We start from the raw sequence: 18,787 nt of genomic DNA on the forward strand, positions 1-18,787 counted from the left end.
CAATTCGCCGGTTTTCCGAGACCAGCGAAATTCTGGATTTAAATCGAAATCGGATTCTATATTCAAGAAATTTGATTGCATCTTCGAGTGCGCCCTAGATCGCGTTTTATTGTTCAAAAACGACAACTACTCGGAAGAGACCATCGAAAAATAAAGTAAAATTACATTAACGAGGAATTATTGTATTTCAACGTATTGCATGTTTCTTCAGACATATACTTGTCCTTTATTCATCAGATTATTATTATTGTTATTAAACGAGAATAAACTAGTTAAAAAATGAAAACGTAGCCACGTGTCAGATACGATACACGCAAAAATAACCCGCTCCAAGCTGCTTCGGATCTCCATTCGAAACCTTCGAGTCTCTACCGTGGAACCGAGGCAGGTCCTGCCACCCTACACGTCGCCGCAGTGCACCCCCGCAGGGCTCGTTAATATTCACGGCGCGACACGGCCGCTTTTTCGCGGCGTTGTGTTACGGGGAAAAAGATACGGCCGCCCACGGGAATTATTGTATTCCCGCGGCACGTCGTAGTTCGCCGTAAGTGTGCGGGCCGTGAGGAGGATGGTGGTTCGGGAAGAAGACTGGTTCGGGTTGTGTGGGGCGAGGGGAAGTCAGTGGGATGGGAGGACGAGAGGGTAACGGCGGGCGGCGGGTTTTCGGAAGCTTCGAGCGTCGAGAACGGCTCGGAGAACGGAGACGAAGGTGGAGAAGGTGGATAGCGCGAGAGGCACGCATCCTGCAGACACCGCGGCAGATACTTCAGCGAACCGTAGGTCGGTGGCATCGGTGGATGGGCTGCTAGGTAGCTAGGTAGAAGGTAGGAGGTGGCAAGAGGGGCTGTAGGGGTGGGTGGATGTACCCGGGCTTCCCGGTTCGCGTATTAAGCCGGCCCGAGCGAACTCTGCATGCCGATGAGCTTAATATACTTTACTTTGTCATAGTCGTGTGCACCCACCTTTACGAACGGCGGCGGACTGGCTGGCTGTCGCGTGAGAGCCACCCGGATAAGGGCTGCGCGCTCTCTTCATACTGAAATTGTACGTTAGGTACCGCCGTTTTGTTCCTTTTCCCGCGGGGTTGGCATTAGCGGACTTTTATTTCGAAACAGTATGTTCTATTTTCGATTCAGTATATCGGATTTGTGAACAACACTGAAATATATTACATCTCATTGCGCGTACATGTTGCAAGTGTGCTTATTATAATGCAATAATGACTGCGAAATCGCGAATAATTCAAGTTATAGTGATAGTAAGGATCAAAACATTGACATCAACGTGGTCCATCTTCGTGCTTACCTGAAACAGAAAAAAGCAGGAAAATTGTTAGTATATTTTTGAAAGATATTCAGTCACGCGTTTATATCTAAAATTTACATCTAAAAATTAACATAACGTTCATATATTGTTTTAGATATAAACGAGTTTATATCTAAAACAATATATGGATGTTATGTTAATTTTTAATTGCACATAAATTAATGTTAATGAAAATTTTTAATTTTTTCGGATTTGACATGACGAAAATGTGCTCCATTTCAAAAAAAAAAAAAAATAGAAAAGGAAAACGAAATAGAAATGCAGTTGCACTACTCAAACAAGATGAAAATTAAACTGCGCAATTTAAGCCAGACTTTCCACTCAAGCGATGTGGGTGCCACAGCGATATCAACTGCGCCGCCTTCTACGACGAGCGAGTAAATTTAGTTTCGAGTTACGTCATGGCGTAATATTGGCAAACTTTTAATCAGAAGCTCCGAAGACGGAGGGAGGGGCTGAAGAAGCTTTATTTTTCGTGGTTGACGTCAGGATAAGGTCGAGGATCAAGCAAAAGCAGAATGGAAAGCAAGTCAGGGCGAAAATGAAGGGCGAGAGAGAGATGGAGGGCGCTACAAAACGGAATATTGCACCGGGGATCTGGTAATACGAGTACAATAGGGAGAACGAGTCCCCCGCTGAGTCTCGAGAGAAATCTTCGAACTTTTCGTCTGATGTCAGGAGTCATAGTGCAATAAAAGAAAGAGATATTACCGAATAATTTTAATATAATGACAAAAATGGGTTATGACAACTGCTAATATCATAGAAAATACGAGCAAAGCATTTTCTGTGTCGTATTTAGAATCTTAGCGCTGTGGTTGGTTAATTGTCTAAAACATACACAAAATTTTACGAAGTATGCGTGTATCGCATTGAAAACTTGATGATATTTGATAGATCTTTTCTCCATTGTAAGAATGGTAATAAGAATGTTTTATATACCGCCCTTTTGATTTCGTTTCCCTGTTTAAAGACTGACGTTACTAAGATTGATGACGCGTTCAAAGAACACTTTTATTTTACAAGGATTTATTACAATGTAACGACGTTTTCTTTGGCCTGACTGGCCATGATGGATACCAACGCTTCTGCGGTAGAAAGTAGATTTATAACTCGCCTAATAAATCTAAAGTTATGACGTCAGCCACAACCGTTTGCAGAGACATATTTTATTTCCAATGCATAGAGTGTGCACTTGTAAATTATTTCGCGTCGTTGCGAAATATCATAAATATTGCTATTTATAGATTGTAATTAAATCAGTCTAAAATTAAAATATTCTGTTCAACTTCGTCATTTTCTACAGTTACTACCAATTTTCACTTAAAGCTCATTCAATTTACTGCACTTTGACGGTGAACGGCAATACCTTGCTAACGAATCGTCTTGTTCACGACGTGCGGATTACGTACAAATCCACAGCGTTCTCAATGCAACGTTGTAATATCGACGACAGATGGTGATCCCGATATATATGTAACTTCCTGCCACGCCCTTTGATTATAACGCGAAGTGTGTTATCCTCGTGCATGCGACTGTTCCGTTGCGGTCTCGTGCGAGGTGCATTTTGCGACCGCGCTGCTGCGCCGCGCCGGCGGGTTTATAATAATTATACTTATTGTCCCCACTCGCGCGTTTGCATCGGTGGTAATACGTGCATGAAACGCACGCGAGCACGCAACGCGACGCGATGCGCGACGTTTGACTCACGATGCGGCCCGGCGCGGCCCGGCGCGGCCCGGCCCGGCCCGGCCCGATGCGATTGCTCGTATTCCGAACGAGAACGGCGGCACGCAGGTGTAACTGCGTGCCGCATATGTCAATTCTAACGGTAAACAATACCGACATAGCACGTACCGTCTACGTTACAATCATCACGGCTGGCAAATTACGGACGTGTAACGCGTAAGTGCCGTGCCCCGAACCGCAAATCATTTGCCGATAACACCGACTCGCGCGACAAGATATTGCTTTCAGGAGAGAGCCACGCTGAAAGAAATAAGACGTTCGTGACCAATCGCATAATAACATTTCCGTTTCATACAATCAATCGAGCGCGAGATCCGTGAAACATGAAGGTATATAAAGGGGTTATACATCAAATATATTCAAGATTCTTCTTCTAGATTAGAGAAGCTTAGACCATTTTTATAAATTTCTACACATATAAAAAGTTCATAAAACTGCACTGATATCGTAAAAATACCTGCGGTATTGAAATAGTTCACGCACACGGAATAAACAGAATTAATTTCAGTCAGTTAAAACAACGAATAAGCATCTATTATTAAATCGTAAAATCTAAGTTAGATTTTGCGATTTATTTGGATATGCTAGATTCGCCTGTGATGTGGTGCTCTTCAAAATCTAATTTTAACTTTTAAATTTGTCTTCCCGGGCAAATAAAATTATTATTCGGCATTTTGCCAATCTCAAGTTACCATCTCGCAGATATTTTGAATTACCTATGCAGAAAATTAAATAGATATGTTATAAAAGATTTATCTGCATTTAATCTTTTGGTTTCAACTTTTAGTTCTAATATGAACGTAATACAATTGCGTTTTAAATAATAATAATATTCTATGGCAGCAAGCAGTTTTATACTCTTGTACAAGGAAAGAGACAGTATTCTTGACTTAAATTTTCGCGGCGCTGCGTGCCTTCGTTGCCGCGGAAATATTGGAAATGTCATTTTAGCTCTGTCATATTTCATACGGCATAAAACCAGCGCGCATACCAGGCGCGGTACTTAAGAGCACTCAGGTAAGTGCATTCAAAAATGTATGACGCCCTTTGGTTTTCGCGGAGAGCCAGTCGCGTACGTGCAGGACGAAGGAAGGAAGAAGCCAGCCCAGAGTCCTCGGGGCGATCATTTACGTACGAGAAACCATAAACCCTGAATTTAAGCCATATACCTCCTACCGAACAATCCGAATGAACTGGTACGCGATACCGGTACGTGTTACCGCGGTTTACACGGGCATTACCATTGCAAAGGTAACGTCATAAATTAGAAATACCGTAAACGCTGCTTTCGTATTCAAGCGGCGATATGAATCGGTGATATCTTTAATCGTCGCTGGCATAGCTGCGGATCGGCCGCCGCGCCGCCAGCTTGAAATTCCGTTCAATCGTGAATTTTTATCGTTGAAAACGTGATATCAGTGATATCAGATTCGGTGATTTTATCACCAAAACGTCATCCATCCCGAGGGCGGACTCATCCCAAAATTGCCCTTTACGTTATTCGAAGATATTGATTGTCATTAATAAAATTCGATTTGCACAAATTTTTGATTGCGTTAAATCAAGCAAGCTCGTTGTGGTAAACCTCAATAATCGATTGACATCCCTCGGGTGTTAAATTGTATATCGTGACGCTGAACCCTCAAACGGTTACCCATTTGTCAATTAGCTCTCAATAAGTAAATCACATAGCGGTGATATCGCGATATACCGAAAATACCACATCTACGCGATGATCGCGAATGCGGATAATTTTAAACCGCTGAATTTCGGATTAGAAGGTAGAATAATAACCAATGCGCCCTAGTCGCGAACTTGATAATCCTGCGGCGGGCAGGAAAGCGAAATGCTTTCCCGATACGGGCTTCGCGCATATTTATGAATATTTATTCGCGCATTTGCCGACAACAAGGTATAGCCGACGCCTATAATGTGTAATTAAACCGGGGGTTGGTCCAATGCATCTGGAGGGGCAAATGGGGATGTGTGTTGGTGTGTGGCCCAGACACATCGGGGCGAATGGCAACGGTCGCGCGGTGGGGAGTGCGTAGTCGGTTAACAAAAAGTTATGTAACAGGTCCTCGCGAAAATTGAGTAAAACCGGCCGCTAATTTGAATTTATGGCTCTTTTAATGCCTTTGTCACTTTCGGCGGGCGGTGTGGTTTGAAGCTCTTTGTGAAGTATATTTACGCTCTTGGGAGGGGGGCATTATACGAGCAACGCACATGTATCGACGCGTTCATCCAAAAAAGGAGAGAAATATGTATACGATATAGTTTTGTATCGGCATAATGGGTCCAACTAATGGAAAGAACATTATTCACGTTTCGAATTGCAGACAAAAGCGGAGCGTTTATACACCGCTGTTCAACTGTTCGTATACTAAAAGCGAAAATTTACAAATAATATCATGGACGATATCAAATAGGCTGGTTTTTTCCATTCGTGCGCGTTAAAAATAATTGACCAAAAATACGCGCAAATACGGGAAATTACTACCTCTTAGAGACCTTATCCGTTTCATCGGAACGATTATCGTTGCGCCATGACCTACACAAGCGACGCTTTTACATAAGCCTGGGGACGCAGACAACGTAGCCAGTCGTAATCTACGTAGACTGCGTAATCTGGAACGATAATGGTCTAATACTCTAATAGCCAAGTCAGTGGAGATCTTCTTATCGCGTTCTGGCGCAATAATAATTGAGAAAAAGTTGTCTTAGAAACGAAACGACTATGCAGCACGCATGCGCATAAAGTCTCTTGCATGTGATTATCAAGTATACATGCTCGTATAATGCATACCGATGCAAACGTGAAGGTTTATAAGCATATCTAATGCGTTCTAAATTCATTCCGCGATCACTTACGTGCGATTGATCTGCGTCGTTTTTATTAAATGAGATTGCTAATGAATTTGCGGTTATTAAACCTGTAATGACATGCTAAAATACGTTGATTAATTTATCTCCGTTTATTAAATATTCGATCGCACGCAATTGATAAAAATACAGTGTGACAGTTGCCATAAATACAGACATTAAAACCGTTAATATAGCCGTCTACCTCGACTGGTCATTATAAATTCTCGAATTCCTTGAAACTTTCGACTAATGCATGCTGGATGCGTTTAGAATATTCCACTGATGTATAGCGAGAAACCGCGTACGGCTAGCCGATAGCGAATCTGCGAGAGAATCGGAATACGTAATGTTCCGACGACGATAAGACGCATCGGGGCATTTTTAGTTGTAGACAAAGGAGTGCTGCACGAAGTGCGGGCGTCAGTGGTGCTTATCATCGAGGTAGGGGTTGTAACTGTGCGGATTAGTACAGCTGGGCACGCAATGCGTCGGGAATGCAAGCGTCCCCGTGAACGAACGAACCGAGAAACACGCAGACTATTCTACACGCACTCTGATCGATCAGCGCGCGACATAATGCGCTAAATTGGCGTCCAGATAGGACATGTGCCGCGTACGTCATTGCTGGGTCCATGGAAAAGAGATATGAAATAATCACGATACGTATTAAATCCGAACGGGAGTTGATACGTTCCATTGTACAAACCATCGTCGAGCCCGGACTACTATTCTCTCTCTCTCGTAACTCGTAACGTACATTTTAAATCATTGCGCGAACATGTGAAAATAATATATTTTCCTTCGCTGTAAAAACTTGCAGTTCTGTTATATCAATTTCAGATTAAAATATCGACAGGCGGAGAAAAAGATTCTATACCTTTTCCATCACGGAAAATATCCCTCCCGGTATTTTATTTACAAATAAATTGAATCGCTCAATGACCGGCTTGCTTTCTATAAAAAGGAAGCCGAAAGCCGTATTTTGCTAGAGAGACGTTATAATACTTGGATACGTATCGGGCACAAAGCACTTTTCGTGATACCATACTGTACAAACGCGCGGCGTGCGCGCAGCGAGTAGTAACTACTACGATGTTCCTGGCGCAACTTTGTTATCCGCGACAGTGAGGAATCCTCGATCGTGAAAAAAGGTAGAAGTACTCGTATATAGGACGCGCGGGCGCAACGGAAAAACTCTCTCGATGCCGAACACAAAGGGTTCTGCCGGGCATTCTGGCAGCTTTGAACTCGCGACAGAGAGAATAACTCAACGTACCAACGCCGAGCAACGTATTTTTCTTCGCTAACTGCTATTTCGTGTTTTATTCAGTCCTTTTTTGCTCTATTTCATCCCTGTGCGCTTCTCTCTCCCCCTCGCACGCGCAGCCTGTCGGCTCGGGTGCATTACCGTAGGCGGTATCCGGTTTCGCCGGAATCGCGTACCCCGCGGAAATCTGCCGAATAAATAATCCCGAGGAGAACTGTGCGCGTCGGTTAGGGGGAAGAAGCCGTTACGTGTATAATAAAATATCGTACGTAGCTGTCATTGGGGACCATGCAGACCTCGAGCAAATATTTTCATCCATTTGGCCGAGCCGCGGGCAGTATCAAAGCGCACTCGCGGATTCGTCGTAACATAAATATTCTACGAGCAGAAGTGATCCGCACGTCGCGTGGTTATCGTATTTATTCGTAAATTTTAAATAATTCGAATGCTCCGTAGAGCTTGTATTTTCAGCGAAATTCTTGCGATAGCCGTTTTTATTTAAACAAATAATACGTAAAAATGGGCGTGGGCGAGATTCCGACTACCGATGCCCGCAAATATAAACGATATCGGAAATATTACATATGTGGTAGTAAATTAAATTTTGTGGAGAGGAAAAAAAATATCATCGGGGGGGGGGGGGAATATTTCATATATTTCAAAAGAAGCTTCGCTTTAATCCATAATTGGAAAAACTTTTAGGAGAGAGGAGGTCTCCGGGTCATGCTCCGCGCAGGATGACGTGGAAGTTCGCTTAAAGAGAAAGCACCCTTTGCCGGCTCCATAACTTTCGATCTTCCGTTTCGTTTTAATTATTTCATCTCCGCCCCCGGGCGCTAAGAATACTAAGCAGTTTCATTATTCGCTGGCTGATTCCCGTTAAACCGCCGTCGGTTTTTCTCCTGGTTTCATTATCCGCTGTGGACGGAATGTAAATGAGCGGCGGGCGCTGCTAACGCGCGCGAGATTTTTGAGCAAGACGCAGTCCAATCCCTTCCGAAATAACAGGGGTGAGCTTTTAAAATGCATAATGTTATTGTTCCCGGGCGGGAATGTGACGGATCCGCTAATTGAAATTTGTTAACATCCGCGTCCGCACGCGGCGCAATAATTGCATGTAGTCATGCACGATATTACGATGATTACACGGAAATAATTATACGCGCGATAGGAAAATGTCACGAGCGTATACAAAATCATGCGTCTATTCGAGGACGCGATGTAATGCGCTTTTTAATTTGGCGCTCTGTGTTGTCGTACACGGTGATAATAATCATGGCCGCTCCATTGGGAGAGGGAATCCCGAAAATACAATTCGTACAACAGTTTGTATTACCTTCGGCATAATACATGTCGCGTTGTACAGACAGATAGAATTTATTTAACGCGCTTGTATCATCGAATAATTAATGAGGGTTAACGATAGTCGCGCTTTGCGACTTATTTTGAAACAAATGAGTATTCGATGCAACTCGCGAACGCGGTGTCTAACGAGCTAAAATATAAAACGATATTATTGGGTAAATTCTCAACTTGTAAATAGTTTTAATTAAATTTTTCAAACTTTTTTGTTTGGATATCAGTTTTATTTTTTACACGATGTTTGACGCAAATTTCGTTTTCCTCTTATCGAAAGTTTAAAATAGCAATGTACGCGATTATTCCTCGCCACACCAACACGCCAATTTCACCAAAGAAGCTCCAAGTTTCTTCATCGATGTGTTTTTTCGATTGATTTGCAGCGACGATGTTTAACGCTGCATCTTTGGCGATTTCTCAGACGTTTGGGACGCCATTGGGGGCGAAAACCCGACCGCCTCGTAGCTTCAGGCGATAGCAATTTTATTAGGTTCTCTCCAATTGACTCTATATTAAATTTAGAGGATTCCCGCGGGAGCACCCTCCACCTTAGTCGCTGCGACCGCCGTCACCGCCGCCGTCTCTCCTTCGTCTCCGCCCTCGCCTCGGTTCCTCCCGTTCCTCGATGGTCGCATCTTTTCGACTCTCTTCAGGAACTCCCGTGAGGACGATGCACGTGTTGAACCGCCTCCAGCGCGAGCACCGCGACGTGCAATGTTTTTAGACACCCTATAACCCGACCCTGGCGCGTACTGATAATATACTGAATGCACACAGGGTATATCTTAGATTAAAATCGGATCATTCATCTGGAAGAAAAGGGTCTATTTTGGCGAATGGTGTGTCGGTACCTAACCAGCTGGTGCAGCCGAATGCGAGGTTCTAATTAGAATGGCTTATCCCTGGAGCCGGGCCTCCGTTTTTCGCTCGAGCGGAAAATTACTTTGCCTCGTATTATTTCTCGCGCCAGATTTCTCGATATATTACCAGGACCGTTTGTCGGGGCCACGGGGCGAGGAAATATCGATCATCATTCGTGCGAGAAAGAAGCGTGTCCGAGGTATAGATGTGCGGCGTTCCCTCTATCGAGATGAAGAGGTTTGTAGTGTCAATAAAGTGAGTATCAGTAATGTACACTAGGTGCCACAAATGCTATAACAGATAAACTCGTATTTTTGGCGTATTCTAAACGTGTGCATCGTTTCTAGATTCGTACATCACGACTATTAGTTATTCTGGGCAACGAGCATAAAGCAGCTAATTCATAAGCTTCACAGTTTTGCATTCGACATCTATTGGTTCGATTAAAAGCTAAAATATAATAAATTGCAATTAATAAAAAAGTAATTCTGGATCTCGGTTGAATTTAATTTAATGCTTATTTAATTTAAAACGAATTTTAAATTCAAATTTGACACGTAAAGGAAAATTAAATTTGAATTGAATTTAATATATTTTTCAAACTGTGAAAAACCAGATTAAAAAATAATGCAATTCACTTGGTAGACGAATCCGAGGAAATATGAGGTAAAATTAATACACCAAGAATCATTTTTAAGTCTGCGCGCTCTGATACACGGCGAAGTTAAAAATTGGCGCAGCCTCATGTGTTAAGGCATTTGTGGCATCTTGTGTACCTTATGTGCGGATCAATGACCGAAGCCTTCGGGTAACTGAAAGGCTCTCGAGAGCTTCTCTCTCTCTTTTTCCCCTCCCTCTATCTCTTTCCGTTTTCTTCTTCGCTCTCCTCTTCCGTCTCTCGAGGTCGTATCAGCAAAGCCCTCACGTCGTAATCTCCGATATCCAATTGATTTTCCAGCTGGTATGCTTCAACATCGCGGGAGACGTGGCATCCTACTATTCAATTAAAAGTTTCCCATTCCTCCAACCTGCGCTACACTGCGTCGTTCACACTAACGTTCCTCCTCGCTCTCGTCAAAAAGCAACAATCGCGGCGAGAGAGAATTGCTCTCTTTCTCTTTCTCCCTTTATCTCCCTCTCTCCTTTTCCTACGGTAGGTGTCGAGTGCCACAAAAGGGCTGCCCCACAAGAAGGTTCCCTCGAGCTGTATTTTTTTTCTTATAATAAAAAGCGCACTAAGCCTCCAGGCGACCAAGTAACCTCTTTCATCCAACCTTCTCATCAGTGCACCGACCGAATTTCGAGGGTCGGCAATGCCGGGGCGCTCTTCGCGTAGATTTTAATTTCAAATAATAAGAGTGGGGCTTAAAGCTGACTACTCGAGAAAAGAAACTTTAGTATGATTTTCCTTGTTATGCCGCTTCTCCTGGCCCTGCGAATGATTTGTTCCCTTGCGCCGCGCGGCCTTTTTGCAATTAAAAGTTTAAAGAAGGGATTTTCTTGCTGTCGCTAACAATGGATCGATCCCTCCGAGAAGTTCGCCTAAGACTTCTACAGTCAAGAACGTCTTGAAGACTAAAATCAGATATGAAATTTGACTTTCTTGGAAAGAGAACTTGCAGCTTCTTGATATGCAAAACCTCCTTCGTGTACGTTAGTCATTTTGCTGATGGTATCTTTCAGGCATGATTCTAAAAGGTTTAAGCTAACAGCTGAAAATTTTCTCAAATGAAAGTTAGTGAAGCGTACGGGGTGCGCTGGAAACTGTAAGCGCGACATTTTTCTTCCTTACGTAACGCCGATGCCAACGACGGCTACGTGAAAAGCGCGTCTGAAGGAAATCCTCAATGATGTGCACAAAGCCCTATCTCGTGTAAGGGATCTCGGGCCGAAGTACGATGGAACTCGAGACGCGACAGCGACAAACCGCCCGCTATTTACGGCCTACTTCTGCAGTTTATCGCCGGGGAAAACGATAGAAAGAAAGGAAGACTATTAAGGGATTAGGAAACGATACGCATCAACATCCTCTGTCTATTTTTAAGAACCGCTTTGAACGCAAATAATCAATAAACAGCAAGTCTTCTACATTTCGAAGGAGGTATAATACAGCGGCATGAGCATAGAGCGATCTTCCGGCGAACGTTAGCATAATATAGATTAAGACGGGCATCAACGTGGAACGAGTTCGAATAACCCCGAGGTATATCGTCAGCGATGCTTCGCGAAATGCCGAAGAGTAGTCGCGGACCCAGAGACATTCCGATGACGACGTTGGCAGTAGAAAAGTCCGTTTCTCCGTGCGGGAGAGAACAAGGAAGCGAAATGATCGCGTTTCATGTTGCTTCTTTTCGGTCGCGGTGGCTGATTCGACGCTGCGCGGAGGAGGGAGGGAGGGGGTGACTACCCGGGCTATTAGAATGTATTATGCATGCGAAATGGTGCGGTTTCCTCGAAATCACTGGTGCCGCGCCGCTCCCGGATGAAGGAGTTTTGCGGTGACGACGTGGAAGTCTGCCAACCTTCGTGGGTGGGTGGTCTTTTAGCGGCCGGCGCCCCGCTCCAATGGGAGCTGAAATATTAAAGAAATTATATCGCCCGAAAGGCCCGTAACCGTTTAAATAATCACGAGCGCGCGCCGTCTTCCTTATACGGAGTCATGGATACGGTGGACGGTTTTCCTCGCGGAGCGCCATCGTCACTCGATCCGGTCCCATCTCCGTATTGCCACGAGATGAAGTACACGGAAGGGAGGCACGTTTGCTCCGTATGAGCTACTTATCGATAAAAGGCACCAACGGTCGTAAAAGTGACGGATTTTTCGGGGCACGGCGATCTCGTCGGAGTCTTCCACGCGCAACTGGTGACGACTTAATAAACGCGTCGATAGCTTTCGAGGACCGTACGTGTGTTTCGTTGCACTTCTCTCGCAAAAATAAATCGTTCTACCATTTTAGAGCCGCGATTATAAGTCGCGTACTGTGTGTAACGCTCCGCGAGCAACCTGCGTGTACCTCGTATGTCTCGACTGTCTCGCAGCCCCGAGCTGCGCCGCTGAAAAAGTACGTAGCATGCTTCATACGACGTATATAACTCGAGAGTGATCATAAACAGGATTCCCTGGGGAAATGACTTCTGTACATACTTCTGCGCGAGAATGTTTTACGGGTAGCCTCTACAAGCACGTACGACGCAACACACGTATGTCTTCGCTGGAAATAAACTGGCGGTATCAAACGCTGCGAGGTAAAATTACCGTACGCGTATCGATAATCGTTTCTCTCGGTGAGAAACGTCGAAGAAGGAACTTTCCTTCTTCTTTTTCTTTTTCTCTTTTGACGTGCAGCCGTTGTGACTATTTTTCGTCGCTGCCTCATGGTCCGACGATTTAAAATTCCGTACGAATCGCGGCTCCATTCGTGTTCTTTAAGGCAAAGCTGGCTTCAATCCGAAACGAGTCCCCCCCTTTGCAACTACCGTGTCGTCGGTTCCTGACAAATACGAACAATTCCGTATATGTCGGCGGCGCAACTGTACGACAGTACGACAATCTGTTCCGCGACTAACGTATTCCAGACCGTACAGAAATGGGGCTTTCGACGGATGCAACGTGTACATGCACGTACACATATAGTCCTATTGCCATGCATATTGCTAAGAGGCGACTGTCAAATTTATTCGAATGAAAAATAATATTTCTTTTTAATTTTGATCCTTTCCTATTGGCCTATTCTCACAATAATACGTTATTTAATTTGCGTGGACTGCAGTCGTATCATTTAATAAATTAATTGGTTGATATTTGAAGTCAGAGAAGTCACAGAATTTCTACCAAAAAGCATTCGTAGAATAACCCAAAATCAGGATTTCAGTGAATAAAATTTTTACATTTAGGAAGACGTAGAATCGAATAAAACGTTCTCCGAGAAACGCGCCCATAAAGCTGCGGGCGCGTTTTCTGACTGCTGCTTTAATTTGCGAAAGATTTATCCCTTCGTATATCCCCCGTTCTGAATTTAGTTTGTAAAGGAAATAATCCATTTTATGGGAATAAACGAAGACGTAATATATATCCAGGCGTGCGAATGGAACGGCTAAAAGAATTAGCGGCGAAACAGACGGCGGCGCGATAAATGCGCGCGAAGAGAGGCTATTTGCGGCTAATACACGTACGTATTACCCTCTGATTATTCCGCGGCGCGGAGATAACGACGCTATCGCGAAAACGTGCTTGGAACAAAGAGAAATAATCCGTCTCTCTGGCAATTTCGTAACTCTGCCGGCCGGCGCCGCCGATCGTATCCGTTTGTATCGTGGGCAAAAAGGATTCCGCTTCTCGTGCACGTATGGGGGTGTATCGACGGCGATTCGTTTCGCTTTAAGCCCCCGCTCTCGCCTGATCCCCTCGGGGGCTGAAAATGATCCCCGATAACTGGAACCAGCACGATATGTCCTGTGTAAACCGAGGTGAAGTCGTTTGTGCGAGACTTTAAGGTTCCACTGTAAGGTTTAACGCACAACGGAAGATGCGTGATGAATCGCTTTGCTACGCGTTTAATCGTATTCGTATACTTGCTATCAGAATGGTTGAGACTTTTCGTTTCGTGAACAACTTTCGCGAATTTATATTCTTCCATAAAACAGAAATGTGTAATAATATTAATTAGTAAAATAAACATTAAATGTATTAAATTAATGTTAGTGTTTACTAAAATAAGTTTATCATATATTAACGTTTCATGTAACTGTTATTGTTGCCTGTAATTTATACTGAAATATATCCCCACAAAAAGTATATCATATATATACAAAACAAAGTCTCAATCATTCTGACGTCAGCTATGACGTCAGCTATATATCATTAACTGTACTTATTATAATTTCGCTCACATTTATAAAATATAGAAGAAGCCTTTATTTCTGCATTCATGTGTAAAACATGGCAGTAAGGCTAAAAAGTTTCAAACCAGGTCACCCGTGGACGGTCGGCCTAGTAGATGTTCTACCACTACACTCTCAGTGGATTTTCGCTACAATTTAGATCATACCCTTCCACCTATGATGAGTTTGTGGAGCTCTATCAATTTCCAAGGACATAACCCAATTTCGGGCAAATTTAGATGCAAAACACGATGCAGCAAAAGGGGATAATCAAAAGAACTTAATTAACTATGTTTTTCTAATTTATATCTATATCATTAGATTTTCATTTATATGTCAGTCATAAAATACAACGTACTAAATTTCAGTATCCATATGCATTTCAATATTCTGTCATTCTGCGCATAATTCTCTGAGTTGTTAGGAACCTGTTAACCAAATTATTATTTAGACGTTATAATAAATTTATAAAAACATCTACGTCGGGTAATAAAATCTCAAGCATATTTATTTAAGTCGTAGCTCACTCAGCCGCGCTCTCCGACTTGGAACTTTTCCGAAGTTGTCGTTCTATAATTGAAGCACAAGGACTTGGAAAGAAGGCCGCGGACATCAAAGCCTCTCGAGACTACCGTCGTCGGAAGGACGGTAATATCTGGCGCCCGACTTTACAGCCGGGGACAGCGTGCCAGGACCACCTTTTAATTATTATCGCAGTAACTCTGGAGCCCTCGTAAAATATTTGTTTCAATCTCCGAGCGGGCGCGCGGCGACGTCGCCGCGGCCGCGCTCACCACCATCACCGAATGACAAGGCCCAACAGTGGAGCTGGAAGGTGACCGAGGTCAACGCGTTAGCATTAGGCGGACCTGGATAATGCACGGACGCGACGACTCTACGCGTGTTGAACGCGAGTGTGCTCCGTTCATCCCGCACGACGAATAACTCCGATGAAACCGAAAACGAGGCGTCGAAATTCCACGGCCCCGTTCGTGCGGGATAAATCGACGATGCGTGGATAATGCATTCACCGGCGTTTCGCGACGCCCGATTTCTCGCGGCTCATCCGCCGACCGTAAAAGCCTCGTATCGGTATATAGATACGTATATCGCGACGAAGAGAAACTCGCAATCTTCCACGAGTCAAATATATTCACAAGAGTGAGACCTAATCGGACGCTCCACCACGTGCGACGTAGCAAAATAAGTGATATCCGCGTTCTCTTTTCGTCGGGGATTAAAAGTTTTAATACCTCACCACCGGTATCTTTTCGCGATAATCTACATCGAGTGACTGAACAGATTTAATGCGGCGGGAATGGCTCGCGTTTTCGGTCCAGCGCGCGTTTTTATTTGGATTTATCTTTCCCCGCCTCCCTCTCATCTCCCTCTCATCTTGTTCTTCTTGGAAAAATCGACGTGCGGTCGCGTGCGTCGATTTTTACGGGCGAACACCAGGCTGAGAAATTGTCGGATTGCTCCGTCCTTTTCGAATGAACACTTTATGCAGATCCGCCTAGCATCACGCGAGCCTCACGTGAATTTGGCATAGAAGCACAGAGTCGAGCGAGCAGGCGGGCCCGAGCATGGGTGGAAGGATGAGTAACCGGTAATTGTAGGTTGGCAGAGATTCAATGTAGGTAAATACGCCGATCTCAGTCGCCGCAAGGGCCGAGCGATACCGGCGTGCACGTAGGCACCGGGCCATGTGCTACCGGTCTCCCTCCTTTCCCCCTCCCCCCACGCTCGACTATCAATCCTCTTACCCCTCACTCGCTTCCTTCCCACCCATCTTCCATTAGCACATCCCAGTACTATCACCGACATCGGCGGCAACTGCTACACTAGCTCCCGCCCGCCCGCGCCACCACTCTTCGCTTTTCTTCTTTGGTAAGGGGCCAAGAAACTCCAATCTGTCCGGCAGGTTACTCTTAAGCCCGTTCCAGATGGACCCAGAGCGCGGGCAAGCTCTCCAGCCCAATCCACGACGCGGATGCTTCTCCCTCGCCATCTTGCTGCCACTTGATATTTCCTTCGGAACCAACACAGGCTCGTCGACACCTAGCCGACTTGAAGGGGGAGATTCGTAGAGCGTGCCAAATTTCATCTCGCGGCAAGATACAATGGCTCCGGAAACCTTACCATGTTGCAAATAAAACACGACGTGACAGAAATAATCCAAGTTTTTGCTTCGGCGATGAATTAACATTCAAAGATACGTGATAATCTCGTTAATTCATATGATATCAATGAAGCCTTATATATATATTATGAAAAGAGGCATTGATATGATATATAGATCATGATATAAAAAATATACGTGTCGAATCTTTTATAACATTTATAGTATTTCTTATTTAACGTCGATCTTATATATTACTCCATCGCAACCGCATATCCTTTCCATTAAAACGGAGGATCATCCGTTCGAGAAAATCTTGCCCGATCTATCGGGCCACTTCTCTTTTTTTCCCCTCTTTCCTCGACGGGGCGAACCGCGACATTAAATAAATCAATTGGAAGGGTCGAAAGTGCAATCTTGGCTGGACACGTGGGGCGGTAGAGTTTCGGGATAGCGTTATCGTATGCAATTTATAAGCCCTTCTCTCGCATCTCGCACCACCACTGCCACCGTCGTCACAATCGCTACCCCGAGAGATGGAAGTAGCGGCGGCCGCGCCCGCCACCCCATTTCGCGGTCCAGTGACGCTCAGGAATTTGCCAATTGGATTTTCTCCGCCTGCCCGCCGTTCCTGATGCCCGGGATGTACCGTTAGATGGTGCAGAAGGTAACCAACACGGTTATCATAGCGCCGACGGAAAGTCCGTGAAATCCTATCGGCTTCGGCGAATTCGGTTTTACCGCCTTGGCGATCACTCCCCCACCGCCCCCCCCCCCTTTATTGCCTCGGAGAGGCCGCATTTCGCGCGAATCTCAGAAATCCTGCCCGAGGCTTGCGCGACGTGTGATCAATATGGAATATGGAGTATTTACGTTCCACGTCACAATGCGCCGCGATGCGTGAATATTCATTATGTCTGATTAAGATGGAAGCGCGACACCGGTGGATTGGCAGAATTTGCGAATGAGAAAATATTTTTGGAGAGAGCATGTAATATTATTACAGTAACCAATACGGAACTTATCGGATATATTAATGCATTTATCAGACCGTTCGGGAAAAGTCGAGGAGATCGAAATAGCCTTGTCAATTTTGCTTTAGTGCTGTATCAAATAAGATGAGCATGATTAAGTTTCGCGGAAAAGGGAGCCAGACCTTGCGCATTTTTCTTAGCTTTGGATGATATGATATCAGTGACTCGTAAAAAAAAGCAATCCGATGTTTCACGACGATTGATCGTAAAAAGTGACATGGCCTCTCACGGTCAAACTTTTTATGAGAAGATAAAATTTTCTTTTTTTTATGATATTATTTTGGTATAACCGCGAAGCAGGGTTGAAACAAATGAAACAAATATTCAATTTCGATAACATCAGAGAATTGATACTTCAGACTCTGCTTTCCTTTCCCCTTTGCTTACATACGTATTTGTATTATGTGGAAAAAATATGTAAATGTGTTACATAGAATAAGAATTTATCACAAGCGATAACGGAATATAAATGGAAGTAAATTTGATTATTTTATCGTCAAAATTCTCGATTGCTAAAAGTTATCGTTTGTCTCGTGTAAGTCGCATCAAATATTGTCGAGATTGCTCCGTGATAATTAGTGTGCATTTAACGTAATTGCTAATAACAATAACGCGATGGTAGCATGAAAGTAGCAAGCCGGAAGCGCATTTAGATACACGTGAAAAACATGTTATTAAAATGCGCCCGGATGATCATCCGGCTGTTCCAAAGGAAACAAAAGCTCGCTGATCCGTACGTTCCTCGTTAAATAAACGTGGGCGAAATTATAATGCGTACGTTGGCCAACTATAAGATTATGATGCCAACAATGATACTATTTATAGCAGCGCGCACAGAAAAATGTAATATATATTCGTTCCGCGCGCTCCGGGCTTTGTACGTATATTTTTACAGTTAGAAAATATTATCGTAGCGCGTTCCGCGCGCGCGTATAAATGTTTCCATTATTTTCGGGACAGCCGCGCGCAGCGGCTTCAAGAGCACAGAATTTTTGGTGCTCGGCGGAATTCATTCGTGCGGTACGTCAATTGTACGTCGAGGTTTTTTTTTTCCCTCTCCCCGGTGCGGGAAACTAGCGTGCGGCGCTCGAAAATCCGAAACCCGCCCGCAGCGGCGCAGTCTGTCTCAATAAAAGCAAACGGGTTTCGAAGGTATTCCGCTTTTTATCAGGAACATCGCATATGCATCGTACGATCAGCGGGACTGCGCGCATCTCCACTATCTCGGAGCCAGGAAAAATTGATGGCGGTGGATTACGAGCGGTAGCATCAGCTGAAGATAATCCGCAGTGATAAGCCTTAATAATAAATAAATAACCAAAC

General features: G+C 44.3%; 1 protein-coding gene and 1 long non-coding RNA gene across 10 annotated transcripts in view; one reads left to right on the forward strand and one right to left on the reverse strand.

The window, feature by feature from the left end:
* LOC139773910 (uncharacterized) overlaps positions 1-18,787 on the reverse strand; it is a 394,169-nt gene that overhangs the window by 221,983 nt on the left and 153,399 nt on the right. Inside the window, exon 4 of one of the 9 annotated variants that reach the window (XM_071708758.1) lies at positions 981-1,305. The exons of the other annotated variants lie outside the window; for them this stretch is intronic. Coding sequence (XP_071564859.1) covers positions 1,302-1,305 — 4 coding nt within the window. The 3' untranslated portion in view covers positions 981-1,301. Of the gene's footprint in view, positions 1-980; positions 1,306-18,787 lie in introns of those variants that run through there. 9 annotated transcript variants of the gene reach the window in all.
* LOC139773944 (uncharacterized) overlaps positions 1-18,787 on the forward strand; it is a 146,716-nt gene that overhangs the window by 71,078 nt on the left and 56,851 nt on the right. The window lies entirely within an intron of this gene.

Source organism: Temnothorax nylanderi, unplaced genomic scaffold (genome assembly GCF_030848795.1).
Source record: "Temnothorax nylanderi isolate EJ_2023f unplaced genomic scaffold, tnyl_v1.0 TNYL_tig0004_pilon, whole genome shotgun sequence".
Classification (NCBI taxonomy): domain Eukaryota; kingdom Metazoa; phylum Arthropoda; class Insecta; order Hymenoptera; family Formicidae; genus Temnothorax; species Temnothorax nylanderi.